This window comes from Thermobia domestica, chromosome 3 (genome assembly GCF_964235325.1).
Source record: "Thermobia domestica chromosome 3, izTheDome1.hap1.1, whole genome shotgun sequence".
NCBI lineage: Eukaryota > Metazoa > Arthropoda > Insecta > Zygentoma > Lepismatidae > Thermobia > Thermobia domestica.
Window position 1 is genome coordinate 61,073,028 of NC_137456.1, and position 16,684 is coordinate 61,089,711.

General features: G+C 34.8%; 2 protein-coding genes across 2 annotated transcripts in view; one reads left to right on the top strand and one right to left on the bottom strand.

The window, feature by feature from the left end:
- Positions 1-16,684, top strand: part of LOC145680428 (degenerin-like protein unc-105) — a 553,540-nt gene that overhangs the window by 399,305 nt on the left and 137,551 nt on the right. The gene's annotated exons all lie outside the window — the stretch shown is intronic.
- On the bottom strand, positions 5,713-11,382 carry LOC145681436 (uncharacterized). Its single transcript, XM_081753079.1, has 2 exons — positions 11,292-11,382; positions 5,713-7,686 (listed from the first exon to the last, which is right to left on the bottom strand). Exons 1-2 carry the CDS (start codon positions 11,295-11,297, stop codon positions 7,225-7,227), a joined length of 468 nt encoding a protein of 155 aa, XP_081609205.1. The 5' UTR covers positions 11,298-11,382; the 3' UTR covers positions 5,713-7,224.

Here is a 16,684-nt window from a genome sequence, read left to right on the forward strand (position 1 = left end):
ACGGAGACAAAGAAGATCAAGTAACGTAGAACGTATAATATTATCTTTTCTGTAATATTTCACGAAAAGAGTTTTGTGAATATTAATTTTCCGATAAAATTTAAACTAACAGAAGTGCAGCCACTTGTTTTCGATATTATTACATTTGTTCTTCGTGTATTTCAATCCATAAAAAAATCTTCTAAATGGGACTAAGCCTGCAACATTTGACACCTCATTTGATTACTTTGGTGGTCATTTTCCAATGCTTTTGTCTCATTAGGAAGCGTAGTTGCCAAATCGAACATCAAATCCACCATGCTTCTTTTCCTTGCCTATTACTTTTATTTTTTTGTTTCCCTCGTAATCACTTCCCGGGTTCGATTCCCAGCGGGAACTCATGTGGTTCGGATTCACGTTAAGCTATAGGTCCACATCTCATATAGTCTCGCTCTGAAAGGAACGCTAAACTCAAATCAAATCAAAAGAAAATCAAAATTCTAAGCACTTATAAATATTTATCCCACATACTTTATTATTCCTCATAATGTCATCTGCTGTGCATTTCATTGAACGCAGCCATGTTGGTTACAAACAAGCTGTTGCTATTGCAGTGGCTAAAGTGTTACAATGATGTTTACTTTCGTCGCGCTTAAGATAAGTATTCATACGCGCTTAATATAAGTAATACGAAGCGAAACCTATATCTCTTTATACAGGGTGTTTCAGAACAACACCGACAACGTTTGAGAGGTAATTCCTGACACTAAGATAAAACAAAAAGTATAGACCAACCTGGGTGCACAAGCGCATCCTTTCGGAGTTATAGGCTGCCGGAAACATGAAAAAATGAAATTTAAAGATCCATAGCTCCAAAACTATGGAACCTACCGCAATCAGGTCAAGACTTCACTTAGGAACTAGTATGTGCCCTATCCAAATATCCAAGTTTCAGAATCCTGAGGTACTTCCGCAACAATTTTTATAGATGAAGTTTAGCTACGGACATCTAATTTGAAGTACTCACCAACTACATCTAAAAAATAAATAAATAAATAAATAAATAAACTGTTGCGGAAGTACCGCAGGATTCTGAAATATGAATATTTGGATAGGACACAAACTAGTTCCTAAATGAAGTCTTGACCCGACTGCGGTAGATCCCATAGTATTGGAGCTATGGACCTTTAAAGTTCATTTTTTTATGTTTTCGGCAGCCTATAAAGCCGAAGGGAAGCATTTGTGCACCCAGGTTTATCTATTCTTTTTGTCTTATCTTGGTATCAGGAATCACCTCCCAAACGTTGTGGGTGTTGTTTTGAAACACTCTGTATAAAAGAATAAATCCACTGACTTCCTGATTCACTTATCAACAGATCTCAGAAACTACCAGGTCTAGAACTTTCGAATTTTGTGGAAATGTTCCTCTTGTACCCTACTCTGTAGATAAGATGAAATTTTACGAAATACTATTCTATAGGAGGGGCTTGAATAATTTTTGCTGTTCTAAAAGTAGTAGAAAATGACAGATATTAGTGTCAAATTCATAGTTTTCGCGGTCGCTGGGATCAATGGTGAAACTCCGATCGCATTAACTTCCAAATTCACTCCATTCGGCTGGGGACCAGAGGCCTTTAAAAAAAAATCGAACCAGAGGGTCTCAGGAGGCATTTACCGGGATAGGTAAAAGTAGTAGAAAAAGACCGATATTTTTTTCTTTCGTTGTTCAATTTGTTTACATATATATTTTATCTGACCCATGCGAAGAATGGGTATTTCAACTAGTTATTATATAAATTAATTCTTGCGGCCTGCTAGACGCAAGCATCACGTCTCTTCGTGGAAATAGTATCTTGATACCCTCTACAATTTTATTTTCTTTGCGTCTGTCTATCAACTGCGTGCAGATTTATACTCCTGCAAATTTATCTATCTTCTTTAATAATAAGAGAATAATCTGTGTATGTGTGTGTGTGCATGTCTACCTATCTGTCGTCAGCTCTTCGCATACAAAGGAGTGGCCTAGAGTTGTCAAATTTTGTACACAGAAAGATCTTCACCAGATCTAATTACCTACGAATTTTGGCATAGGGGAGGGAATTACTGGGGGTCAAAATGTACGTATAAAAGGAGATAAATACTCGGGACGCTGGATATTACTATCAAATTCATAGTTTTTTGGGATCGCTGAGATAAGTAATAACACTCCCGACGCTGTTCAAGTCCAACTTCAGCTCCCATCGTCATGGGGGTTGGGAAGACATGAAAAGTAACATGTCTAAAATGACCGATATTAGTGTCGAATCCATAGTTTTTCAGGATTGCTAAGTTAATTGGTGACAGTCCTTATGACATTTGAGCCCAAGCTTAAGCGAGAAGAAACATAGCAATTGGTCCGGGAACTGACAGAGGCAACATTGAAGGCGTTGCTCTTCGGTATTTATTTTTTTTGCATTGATATTAAAAAGATGAACGCCAAAGGCGCTTCTATTCGTTATTTACTTATTTATTTATTTATTTATTACACTTATGTTGACAGAGGCAACACCAAAGGCGTTGGTCTTCCTTGTTTATTTATTTCACTCATTTCCTTACCTTCCATATAATATATTGCATATTCCTTATCCTCCACGTACAAACAACGGGCGTTTCAAGTGGTATAATTAATTATAAATAAAATTTACTGTATCTGTTATAGTGCCACGGTAAAAAAAAAAAAAAAAAAAAAAAAAAGGCTGAACAGTTTGAAATGAAACTGTACATAGTGCTTGGCTCCAGCTGTTTTTCCTTATTTTCACCAATCAAAATACTATTATCCTAAGGGATGTGGGAAAAGAAGATTCAAATTGTAGGTCAAAATAGAGCTTATAAAGTTACAAATGAAATTATATTAAATCTTCCAGATTTATGTATGTCGTGTAAGCTAAACGAGACGTGATGATGAGAATGGAACGATGGAATAAATAAAGTGAGAAAACACCCCACACACGATTTTGTCCACCACAAAACTCACCTATCGCGACCTGCGATCGAACCATGAACTTAATGCACCAGAGGTGAACTCTATCACTGATCTACCACAGACCCGCCTCTCAAGTTATAAAGATAAAACTTGGTGGTATATCACTTCCTCTGGACACTTATGCTAAAGTTTTAGAAAATTCGCTTCTAAACGCTACAGTCAGTTTCTATAGTTTCGACTTACTATGGGTCTCCTTTCAACGAGAAGACGGCTGAATCGTTTGAAATGAATTTTTGAATATTGTTATTACTTGACTCGAGCAGAGATTTTATCACTTTACTTTGATTGAATCGTAACCTAACTGGGCAGACCTTAACTAGGAGGTAGCAAAGGAAGCTCATTTCCTGTCCAATCACCTTTAGCTTTCCTGAAACTTTTGGTTGTGTCTTGATATGTATAGATGGATGAAAGGTGAACTCAAGTAAGGCCATCAAATGATCTTGACCCGCTTTAGTGTTCAAGCTATGGGCCTGAAGTGAGGGTCCTAAAGGGGCAAAGGAATTCAAATATCCCTTTCAAATATTTTGATTAAAACTAATTCTTTCCGTGCGAAGAATGAACACTCAGCTAATATTTCTACATAGAGTGTTCGGAATCAACTTCAACAGCTTTTTGGGGTAATTCCTGACACCAAAATAAGACAAAAAAGTATCGACCAATCTTGGTGCAGAAATGCCTCCTTTCGGTTCTATGACCAGTCGAAAATTTGTGGAAAATTTTGAAAATAGCTATAAAAAGTTGACAAATAAAAAGGACATCCATTATTTTAGTCGTAGAAACCATTAAAGCACATAGGTGCAGGGGTGGGGCAAGGGCGGCCGAAAAAAAAAGTAGGAAATTCCTTGGGTATAGCATCAAAAGTAAAAATGACAAGTAAAAAACATCCTTATCTATCATAAACCGTATGCACAAATGCATCAATTAGTGACTGTAATCGTCGAAAATGTGGCGGAATAATGCTGAAAAGCTCGAGATCGAAATGTCGAATCAAGGTCGGGTAAAATGGTTTAGCAACTATTTTAGTTCTTAGATTCTACTAAGAAATATACCAGTTAATATGGAATAGAAGGGGGGCAAGGGGCTCAAAGAAAAGAAGAAACATTATAAAATTTTCTAAAAAAAAAAAAAAAAAAAAACCGAAAGTTAACATTGATGTTTCGAATTAAAATATATACTACTATTGTGAGTACTAAGGAAACAACGATTAGATATGGGCATTAGTTATAAATGAATAAGGTGTATGCATGTTACAAATTATTATTGCAGCGGGAACGATAGCTTAGATGTCACCTATGGTGTATGCATTCATTGCTTCTACGCTCTCATGTCGTTTGAGTCTGTTGTGAGCAATATCGTGTCTGTGGTTTTCCTCAGAGTTCTTCCATTTTCTCCCACATTCTCATTACGCCAATCTTTTCTTAGTTATTCACTTTCATTATGTACCTTATATTGCCTAAAGAACATAAGCGCAGGACGGTAAATTAAAGACTTTGTTTCATTTTTGTAGAAAATACTATTGTGACGAAACGAATTGAAATCAGAAAGAACTAAATGGCGTGACAAACATCTTGGCATTTGAAGGCGGCGCTCCAAGATCCCTTTAAATGCTGCTAGCAAATGAGAGACCAGCGGTATTGCCACGTTTATTTTGTACACATCCACGTCTACCCTCTGCCACCTGATCGCGCCTTAGTTCGTCTGCTTAGCCATAGCCATACCCCTTAGCACTCGGCAACGTCGCGTCAGAGCTTGCGTTTTATTCGTTTAGCTGAAATGTTAGATGTTTGTCACAGGCTTTAAATATGAACGTGCGATGTATACAACACGTGAAAATCTGTCGAACAGACTTGGTCCGGAATAGATAAATACTATTGTATATTGTGTGTAACGGACAGTGGTAAAGATGTTGCGAAATGCATTGTAGGATTGTGCAGGCATCTGATACTTTAGCTCATCATTCGTTTGAAAGAGGCTTTCCTTAGTTATCATGTTCCGGAGAAGGCCACCTGGAGTTGAGGCAAGATACCGTGTCAATATTTGCTTTATGTAACGAAGGGAGACCAGGAAATGTAGTCAGAATAACGTTTTGTACACCTTCCTGTAAATATAATCGTACTGGAATCGCGCCCAGGATTATACCACTTTCACCTAAAACTCAAGGGGAGTATTAGCTACTCGTGCAACCAATGGATCAACTGAAATCACGCGTACGAATTTCAAGTTCTTAAATGTTCATAAAATAATTTAAGTACCTAATAGCTCAGTCAAAACTGTGTTTATAAAAATGAAATGAAATCTTTGAGTTTTACGTCCCACGGTTATGCCGGTTAAGCTAAAGAAGACGGTGATGATGAATAATGAATGAAATGGTGGAATGAAGAAAGTGGGAGGAAACGGGAGAATCCAGAGAAAACTCACACACACGGTGTTTTTCCACCACAAAATTCACTTGGCGGGGGCTGGGATCGAACTCGGAACCTCAAGCACCAGAGGTGAACGCTCTACCACTGAGCCCCAGTGGCCCCCGCAAAACTGTGTTGTTGAACAAGGTTGCGTGAAGGTGTATCGTGGAGAACACGCAATTGTGAGTGAGTTTCCTTTACGAGTCCAAACTCAGATTGTTAACTTGGCGACTGGAGATATCTCTATCTATCTCTCGACACATTATTTAAAAATAATATTCCAAATAACATTATATACAATATTCAGGATTTTTATTAAATAAATAAGAAATTAGTTACAATAAATTAATTTAAAACAGTTTAATACATACAATAAATTAACAAATACTTTAAGTATAACTTAACTGACAAATATTTTTACTTAATTTATTGTAAAGTTAAGTATGTACATTATGCCTTTGAGTTGTTATTAATAAAGTGCATAATGTATCACTGATGCTTATTAATAATGGCTAGGTGCAACCTTGAAAATAAGTAAAGAATTAAGAAGTTTGATGATATATTTAAAAGATCTTTCACCAAGAGAGAAAATTTCACAATAAAAACGTTCATAAGAATGATGCACAAAAAGACAAATATAGGAAAAATATAGAAAAAATTGTGTAATTAAAGAAACGAAAGTGATGTGCCATCTTAACCAGCTATTTTATTTACCTATTTATTTGTTGGGCAATAGTATCAACAGAGAGAGAGCATTTCAATGAGCTGCAAAGTCTGTTGAATTAAATGAAACCTCATGTTCTAAATCCTTTAAAAACTTGCATAATTAACCAATCTTCTTAACTAAATGAGAACCCGGTTACCTGAAAAGACCATTTTACTTATTTTAAACTTAATCATTTTTGAAAAATAGCACGAACTTCACTTCCGTTGTTATGGGTCACATACAAGCATGTTAATTATAACAACACTCTCTTAATATCAGACACGGTGTCCTATCTTCCTATGGAATTTAAAATGACGATACGAGTCATGTGATACTTATTTCATTTTAAAATATATTTCACTTTTCCAAAATTGCTTATTTCTCTCAGTCAGATGGAATAGTCTTATTAAGAAATCGAACTTCATTTCTTTCGGAAATTGTCATTTATTCTCTCGATTTCGCAAATAGAAAGATTGTTTTAAAACAATAGAGAAAAGAAAAAAGTGGAATAGATCGAAATGCCATCCCTAAAAACTCACATGATTTTTCTGAAAATTTTGAAACAAATTCAATGGATTGCTTCCTCTCTTTTACAGTAGAGTTGAAAAATGAACACTTAATGATTTTCCGATTTTCATTATTTTTAGTAAGATATGCTATCTCCAATAACGATTGACCGCAAGTAACTACGATATATGTAGGAAATCGAAAGAAGTTGCCTAATTAAGTATGAACGAATATTAAGTCTCAGATTAAGTCTAGGCAGGCCCGAAATCAGCCACAGAGGTTTGGGGAGGCTTGAATAAGTTAGGGTGGTCAAGTCATTAAACATTCTCTTACAAATATCTAAATTGTGTTTTTCTGTATTAATAATAGCACTTGTATTGAGGTCTGAAGGGGCCACGAAAAGTTCAGGGGGGCCAGGCCCCCTAGCCCCCCTCTAGTTGCGGGCCTGAGTTCAGCTAAGTCCTTAAGAAGCAATTAATATAATAAATAAGGAAAATGCTATCAAAAGAAAGAAGTTATTATAGATAGCACTGAAATATTTGTGAAAGTGTAACAAAGTTGTTAGGAGACGTCTTTCGTAATGGCAAATAATATTCTTGTTTCCTGTTTTACGTAAAGTAATTTCTTGAGCTGGATGAGATGAAAGTATGTCTTTCACATTGTCCATCACCGACAATTGGAACTCCTACTGGAGGTGCCAATCCTCCAGCTTCTGCTTGATCTACTCTGTGACCCTTCAATGCTTCAGATGCGGATGCAGGGACATCATGATGGTCATCTACATCGTGTCGATGAGGTCTTGCGTTTGGTGGATTAGGAAACACAGCACTACGATAAATTCTGGGAGAGAGGTATGGTCCAGGAAATAGAGCGCTGATGTCTCTTCCCAAATAAGTTTCCCTTCCGGAGAGTCCCTCACTTCCTCTTGAGGTGGAGTCTCCCAAGGAGCCATGGCGAACACCATTAGTTGATGAAGGAGATGATCCTTCCGTTGGGAATGGAAACGGGAATGGATAAGCATTAAGAAGAGCAGGGACGGTCATGAAGAAAACCAGACACTGGAAGATCATCTGCAAAGGTAATAATAAACCGATAATCAATAAATATTGTTTTCAAATTTCACAATGTCGTTTGAAATATAGTAAGCACACACAAATAAACTTTTTACCTTGAAGGTCACGAACTACATTCAAGCGTAGAGTAACTTAATCTTCTTACACCTCCTGGTGATAATGGCAAGTCACTAACCGTAACAATGTTACATAGTCCATGTGTAGCATTTTGATCGTTTTACTGATTATAAGAAAATTTAGTTTAGTTGGTAATTCTACTCTAAACTACTGTTGATGTGCATTTAATTATTTTTTTTTAACTCAATGGTTATTCATTGGCTTTCCGCTAGCATTTTTTATATAGCAGCGTGACATAAAATGTTCCTTCTGATACAATTGACAACTAAATGATGTCGCAAAACAATCACAAATGTTCAAATGAATCACATCATAGAACATTCAAGCAATTCTATGACGTCTGTATGACAATTTATTCGCCAATTTTATTTGTTATTGGTATTATTTAAAACGTGAATCTGTTGAATTCATTCTGTAGGATTGTTAATAAGAACTTTATTTTATGAAATATGAACAAATTTCTTAGAATAGTTTTCTTCAAAGTAGTCTTCCTGATTGATTGAGTCAAGTTTAATGGGAACGTCAGCATCGGGGCTATTTGTTCCCGTCCCGATCAACACAATTGCTAAAAACACAAACCAGGGGCGGCTTTAGTTTTTTTGGGGGGTAGGCCCTCTCCCTCTCTAATGGCTACGTATTCACATTTGAGTGATTAATAAAAGTAGGAAATTACTTTTACAGTAGTGGTTGATGCTATTTGTTAAATAATTATCTATCATTAATACAAATAGTAGAAAATATATTTACTCTTTATTGTATCTTCTAGCGTTTGTGTATATTTAAAAAAAATTAAAATCGACGCTGACACGAGCTGCCCTAAATACACATTAAAAACGAACATATTGAAAGATAAAAAAAAAAAACGTGCAAAATAGAAAGAAAGATACATTAATAAATATAGAATAACATTAACAATAATTAGGAAAAGAGAACAATAAATAAATAGTAACGTTAAATAATAAATAGGAAAAGAGAACAATAACAATAAATAGTAACGTTGAACAATTACAATAAATAATAGAGATAGCAATAACAATAAATACTACTAATAATGACAAAAGGGATATATAACAATAAATAGCGGAAAAAGAAGGAATTAGAATAAAAAAGAAAAGTGCAGGAAAAAAATAAATAACAGTAAAAGATTAAAAACACTCAGAGAACGTGAGCAAAGTTACAAGCGCGTGTAAATGAAAGGACACGCTTAACAATATTAACATCATTACCCAATGCACGGTCAAGTGTTAAGTGTTCGTGAATGTTTACAGGAAATTGAACTATACAGTACCTATAAGAAAAGAACTATAGTACGGTTATTAGCAAATATTTACGAAGTAGATCAAAATCATTGGAACAATTTCTAGAAAATTGTCCCGGAAAACTCATTCTCACTAATGAACCACCTTTTAGAGATTTTCCCCAAAGAAATGTGTAATGTTGGATTATGAATTGTTAATAAAATGTTTGTAAACCATGGATAAAACCGTTAGAACAGTTTTTGGCCAACAATAACGAAATGTTCACTTAAGAAATACTAGCTCAATTGCCCGTACTTTGCACCAGGAAAATAAGTGTAAGAAAACTATTTAAACCCCTTTACGCCCTCAGGATAAACATTTCAACCAAAATGTAATTGAAACATCCACAATGTATATTTTTGACACACGTTTTGAACCGCTGTTGTTAGGGGCGTTTTCATTTTCTCTCTCCAGGGAACTCTCTTGTGAATTCTAATGTGATAGAAACTTAAGCCATGTTCTACTCACGTAAACTACCAAAATTAATCAAAATCGTTTAGAAGTTTAGAGAATGTCTATCATATAGACCAGCGTTTCCCAACCTTTTTCAACTTGCGGCACACTTCAGGGTAACTTGAATTCTCGCGGCACACATATTATTATTATTATTATTATTATTATTATTATTATTATTATTATTATTATTATTATTATTATTATTATTATTATTATTATTATTATTATTATTATTATTTGAAAATATAAAATACTGTAGTATTTTTTTCTGATTACTGACATCCTTCTCACAGAGAAGAAAGCTAGACCACTGTTTTTTCCCCGTGGTAAATCATTATGCTTATTTTTCATTTTAATTTAAAAATAGAAAACAATTACAATCAGATATAGGGCTCAAGTTGTTAAAAATACACTTTTTTTTTTTTTTTTTCGAAAACTGTATCCAACCTTTCATTAAGAAGGAGGATCACTAAATAACGAACGAACAAACGAATCTCTTTTACTTTTAAAACACAAATATAGGTAATTCGTATGCATGTTTACTTTGCCGGAAGGATTGAATAATATTTTAAAATTTCAAGTTACGAAATAGTCTGCAACAATAAAGAAGCAATAATGGTCATAACAATGATAACAAATACTTTTTTTTCAAAATTAGAAATGTACAGAAAAATGTTCTACAGAAAAGTAACACAGTATGAAACTTTAAATTTTAGATTCATAGTAGTAATTTGAAATACAAATATACCTTTTTTCTGTATGTCTTGCAATCTGATTGCTATAGAATTAATAATTTTGTTCCGATTTCCTCGCGGCACACCAGCGACCCATTCGCGGCACACCACTGTGCCGCGGCACACCGGTTGGGAAACGCTGATATAGACAATAAAGTCTAGAAATCTAGGTTGAAAGGCAATAAGGATATAAACCATTGGTTCATCAAGTTTTAGTTGGGAAGTACAAGGAAAAAAGGCCTTTCGGTAGACCAAGGAGAAGGTAAGGATGGTGTATTAGTAGAGAAGTGGGTAAAATAACTATCTAAACTAGATTGGTTTGGTACAGGAAAGAAATGCAAACGAAAGACATTCATTTATTCGGGTGTGAACCTTCGGATTCTTTTACGTATACGCTAGGCGGTATGTATAATTAGTGATTACACACTGTAGTTAAATAAAATGAATTATTTTTACTATCAGTGTAACATATTTGTTATCTACTAGTATTATTTTCTTTTTTTCATTATTCAATATCTTTCTAAAAATTCAGACACTATAAGAATAATATCTTACGAGTTGAACCGAATTACCTGATCGGGGTCAAATTTGGTATGGTATCTAATAGACCTTGTCCACTTCTGTAAGCGTGTAAACTATGAAGTGCAGGTCCTTCAGTTTCCGAGTTATGAGTAGTTAAATTTTGAGCCATAGTTTCAAAAGAAAGTAAAATTCAAATATGGAATGCTGAATCCTAGTTTTTAAGTTAACTTCAATCAAAATTCTAAATCAGTTCATTGAGTATAATTAAAATGTAATGGAATAAATACTGTTGAAATAGTAATTAAAGGCCAGTCTTTGACATAAAAATATCAAAATCAAATGAAAATCGAATTTTGCTTTTGGGGGGGGGGGGTTACGGCTATACGTATTTCACTTGTATACTGTATATATATGAAAAACGTGTTCTAAATACTAGGTTTGTATATCAATATTTGAAAAATCTAATATCTCTTACCTTCATTTGTTAATTTCTGATGTTAGCTGAGTGATTAATGGTTCCAGTAGCAATGTTGATTTTACTTTGTAAATGCAGACTTACGTGTTTATATATATATAGTCGATGAATGGCGTTGTTTAACGTGTAATTAATTTATGGGAAGCTAATTGAAAAAGGTCAGCTCTTTAATTTTTCTTCCTTCCTTTTCTCATTAATGGCTAAATTACGCGTAAATCATTGGCTAATAGCCAGCAAATTGCATGCAAGTAGGCGGAAAATGCAACGGATACAGAGCGTGTGTAGGCGGTGTTCAAGTTTCCGTGTTTCATTTGATATGGTATTGTAAAAAATACGTAGTTTCAACAAACGGCCATAATCTCACAAGTACAAAAAAAAAAAAAGTTTCATTTAAAAAAAAAAATAGGAATCTCCTAGACTCTTACGTTTAAAGGACTCACTGCTCACTTCAGTCATGGCCCACAAAAATGGACGATCGATCTAGTGATTTCCAGAGAATCACGGAGATGTTAACCACCATTTTTACTTAAATTAAGAACCTTAAAATTCCAGTCCAAGTGAAGGGTATGAAAATTTTACTTTAAATATTTCCTGGAATTACAAATTAGGCACCAGGTTCCCACTTAGATTTTAGGGACGCACAGCAGGATTATTTAGGGTAGCTCATCTAATTAAAGAGAGAAACCATTGATTCCTTCCTTCATATATCATAATCTTCTATAAAATTACTGTTAATGCTGTATAATCATAGGGAAAACCGTTGTAGGTTCTAGTAAAGGGGACCATTTATACCTCGGTCTTATCCGAGTTTATATTTCGGCTCAGAATGAGATTTTTAAGTGATATCTTTTTCAACTTAAAAAAGTATGATAAAGTATTTTTTAAAAAATCATGTTTCTAATGTGATTTGCCATAAAATTATGTGGACGTTCATTTGTCATTTTTCCTGGGTTCTCAATCTCAAATGCGGACGTGGCTCTTATCTATTAAAATCTTTCCCATATGCGAACGTGCAGGTAGAGTTCGCATGCGCTTTGATTACGTTTCAACCAGAATCGTTAGTCCCAAAAGCGGGCGCGTGCAGAACAGATAAGATCTTATTAATAAGAGGCAACAATGTTGCCATTTTACATTTCGTTTCATTTATTACTGTAGCCTAAGACGTTTTATTGCAAAAAATATATGTGTTTAACATTGTTGGACGCATAGGCGGATCTAGTCTGAGGCCGGGGAGGTCTAGGCTCCCTAGTTTTTTAGTAACAAAAATATTTTAAACTATTATTTATATAGTTTTGGAAGTTTGTAATAATCTCATGATATACCTACCATAGTCGGGATTCTGGCTCTCCCGATCCCCAGCTTTCACGTTCTAGATCCGCCTTTGGTTGGACAGGCCTAATGAATGAAATCCAAGGCAGTGTCAATCTGCGCTTTCGCTCCTATGACTGACATTTTATGAAATGTATGGCACTGATTAGCTTTTGTATGACAATGAAAATTGGATAGTTCTTTACTAGAAACCTTTAATTATTATTAAAATAATAATTAATATGTGTTTTCTTCTGTTAATGCGGATCTAAAATTATTGGAATTTTAATTAATGGAATTTTAAAAGATTCATTATTAAAAGATATTGATATTAACATGCCCTTAAAACACACACACGCACACACCGTACATTAATATATACAGTGTTTAACAAAAAGGTCGGGACAGTATAATATCTCAAGAAATTAGCTTGAGATTCAAAAACCACAAAACACGTTTCCAATATTTTAAAAAGATCTATTTAACTAACATAAAATGAAGTTGTCCTCCCTTCCCTAACGGAGGGAGGAGGGGACAACTTTAAAATTTTAAATGGAAACCCCCTATTTTTATTGCAAATTCGGATTCTGCGACCAAAAATATGTACACTGGATGCATTTTTCGTTATTTATCTAGATATCGCGATAATCACAAAAAAGGGAATATGATTGTACGTCAACTGAGGTCGATAATAATCGAAGTATCTCGAGAAATACACTTGAGATTCAGAAATCACAAAACACATGTCCAATTCTTTAAAGATCTATTCTCGTGTATTCCTCGAGAAGTTTTGATTATTATCAACCTCAGGTGACGTAGACCATATTAACACTTTTTTGTGATTTTAGCGCCATCTAGAAAAACAACAAAATACTACTTCCAGTTAAAGTTACGTATTTTGGGATACAGAATCCGAATCTGCGATAAAAATAGGGGGTTCCACTTAAAATTTTAAAGTTCCCCCTCCTCCGCCCGTTAGGAAGGGCGAGGGCAACTTTATTTATGTTAGTTGAATAGATCTTTTTAAAATATTGGATACGTGTTTCGTGGTTTTTGAATTTCAAGCAAATTTCTTGAGATATTCCACTGTCCCGACCTTTTTGTTACACACTGTATGCATACTAGTAATTTTAGTAGGTTATATAGCTTACATCAGCGTTGTGAGATGTACTGAATGAAAACCGATTTGTGTTTGGGGGGCACAGTGATTCGGTAGGGAGGTAGAACCTTCATCTGTGCTGTGAGAGGTCCCTAGTTGGACCTCAATCCAAGTGGATTTATGGTGAACAACATTGCGTCAGTAGTTTTCTCGAGATTCTTTCGTTTCCTCCCACATTATCCGTCCACCAATTATTTATGATTATTCACTTTAAATAATCATCCTTCTCCATTATCTTTGATTTGATTTGATTTGATTTTGAGTTTAGCATTCTTTCTGCAGCGAGGCTACATGAAACATGGACCTACAACTTAACTTGGTATCCGAATCACATGAGCTCCCACCTGGAAACGAACTTAGGTCTCTCACGCCGAAGGCGCGCACGCTAATCTCTTATCCATGACGGAGCTCATCTGCATTATCCTACAGAGTATAATTGTAGAACGTAAAACTAGTTCACTTAACCAACCAAAATAGGATAGACCAGTGTGTAAACAAGATCATATGTCTCTTTGAGTTGTTCAAAAATATACAAATAATAAAGAGGAATTTTTATTTGGCACTGTATGGAACTAAGATATGGACTATAAGAAAAAAGGAAGAACGGAGAATGAAAGTCTTTGAAAGATGAGTTTAATGATATGAGGAACTATAAGAATTACCGTATATATGTTTACAAGGAAGATGATGATATAATAAGGTATAATGAATATAAGTAAAATATGTAATTTGGAAAAAGGGCTGTTGAAAAGTTTAGAATTGACTCCTATTAAATTATAATCTAATATTCGTATGTTCTTCAATGCTGCATAGCCTAGTTGACATTTAAACGATATTCCTGCACAGCTTGAGTTTTAATGGGCACTTTTACGTATGGCTAATGGAAAGAGATCTTACGTTCTTCATTGTGCTAGTTTCTCGATTTGCGCACCAAACCTCCAAATTTTATATAATGGAACATGTACCTGTGTGTGTGAAAAGGTGCAGTATTTCACTATTAGTTATTAGGGGAGTTGCAGAAGGAAAAAAATACCTAGAGGAAGGCTGCTGTAGCTGTACTGACCAAATAATGCAAGATTTGGGGACGTAAAAGTACATGGAAGTGAAGAATCGAGGTTAACCCTCCGTGGTCACACTTATTTTTTGTGACACGGAAGTCCCACTGGGGTACAATGAATCCCAGAAACATTTTTGTCTTATTTAATATTTTAAATACTTTTTTTGAAAATTTTGTTGTTTTTACTATTCTGTGATAAACGCAGCGTACCAGCCATAACAACAGGCAGTGTTGTCAATTGAATTTACACAGATGAGAAACGTTTCAAAACACAATAGGATAAAAAATCAGAACTAAAAGTAATGTCTCTGTGGTCTATCAGAACCCAGTATGACCACGGAGGGTTAAAATAGTGAAGAGGGGAAAGCTGATCAAAGCAATCAAACGATTGTTGACCTGAGAAGATTTAGAAAGCACAAATGATTTATAGGCTCATATCTGCACGATTTTTAAAACAAGACTTATAGTCTACTTTAGTAGTGCCTCCAGGCATGCCTTTCCTTGGTGAGAGGTTACCCAGACTTAATCAATAGACCCGTTTTTCGAGAGCTGAGACAAACTGCAATCTCGTACATGAAGCAGTCACAGCATTGAAGGAAAAGAACGAAGTACAACGGATTGACTTACATGCATGAGCAAACATAGAATTCGTGCAAAGACTGAAAAAAATTTATGACACTACTATCGTGGTTCTGCAATCCAGTTCTCTTGGAGGCGATACAATGTGATGGGGAACGGTCCATACTGTGGTAGTTAATCTTGAATAATTGTTTGCACAAGTGCTTCGCGTTGAAGCACGAGAAATGTTACGGAGTCCACGTTAATGATAGATCTCGTCCTTTATAACCATGAAAGAGCGCAAAACACAAAATCTCAGGAAGTCATTTCTTCCTGGCAGCAGCTCATGCGATTCGGATCTCACCTTAAGCTGTAGGGTCCATGTCTCATAGCTTCGGTGCTGAATGGAATGGTAAACTCAGATCCAATCAAATCAAATCAAATCAACAAGTTATTTCATTGATATATTGTTCTGTTTCCCCCACTAGTAAAGAGTTCTCCAATTGAGAAAACAATTCGTACTCCAACGTTTAACCTCAAGTGAACGTCAATCGAGTTCATTTCATGTATTCCCTCCTAATTCTTGTTCTAGTTTTTTTCTTTCTTCAAAAATATGACATAAACTCTATCTAAAATGTGTACAGACATACAAAAAAATTTACATGGGTACTAAATACCCATGCCAATATTGTTCTTGCATTGTAGGGCCACGGTGCTTGAGTGTAACATCAAGCTATAATGATTAACAGTCATCCATTTTCTTTTTTTCTTTTTAAATATTAACATATTCTTTTGAAAGGTAGAGTTCACTGTCTTCTGTACAATGTACACTTTTGCAAGTTATATTGCGAAATACAGTACCATAAGACGGAGTTACTTTGCACCAGAATTAAGGAATTTTAAAGAAAATCGAGTGTAACTTACACACTTAATGATTTAGAACACTGTATTTTAAACATATAATAGCTGGATATATAAGGAAAACATTTGTGCAAGTGTATTAGTAAATATTTAATATGACCATAGTTATTGAAATATAAACTTTAATGTAAAGTAATCCTATAAGTGGGGATACTTTGCACAACATACAAAAAAATATGATAATCATACGAACATAATGTCTCGGTGCAATGTTTCCCCTTCACTATTTATACATTTCACTTCCTACACAAAACTGCATGCACTCTACAAATATTGATATTAGAATGATGGTGCTGATACCAGTACTTAGTATGAGGTATTGATATTTGTAAAGAAAATTATGTATTTTCTGGCACCGGCACAGGAACCAGATTCTGATAGTTTAGCATA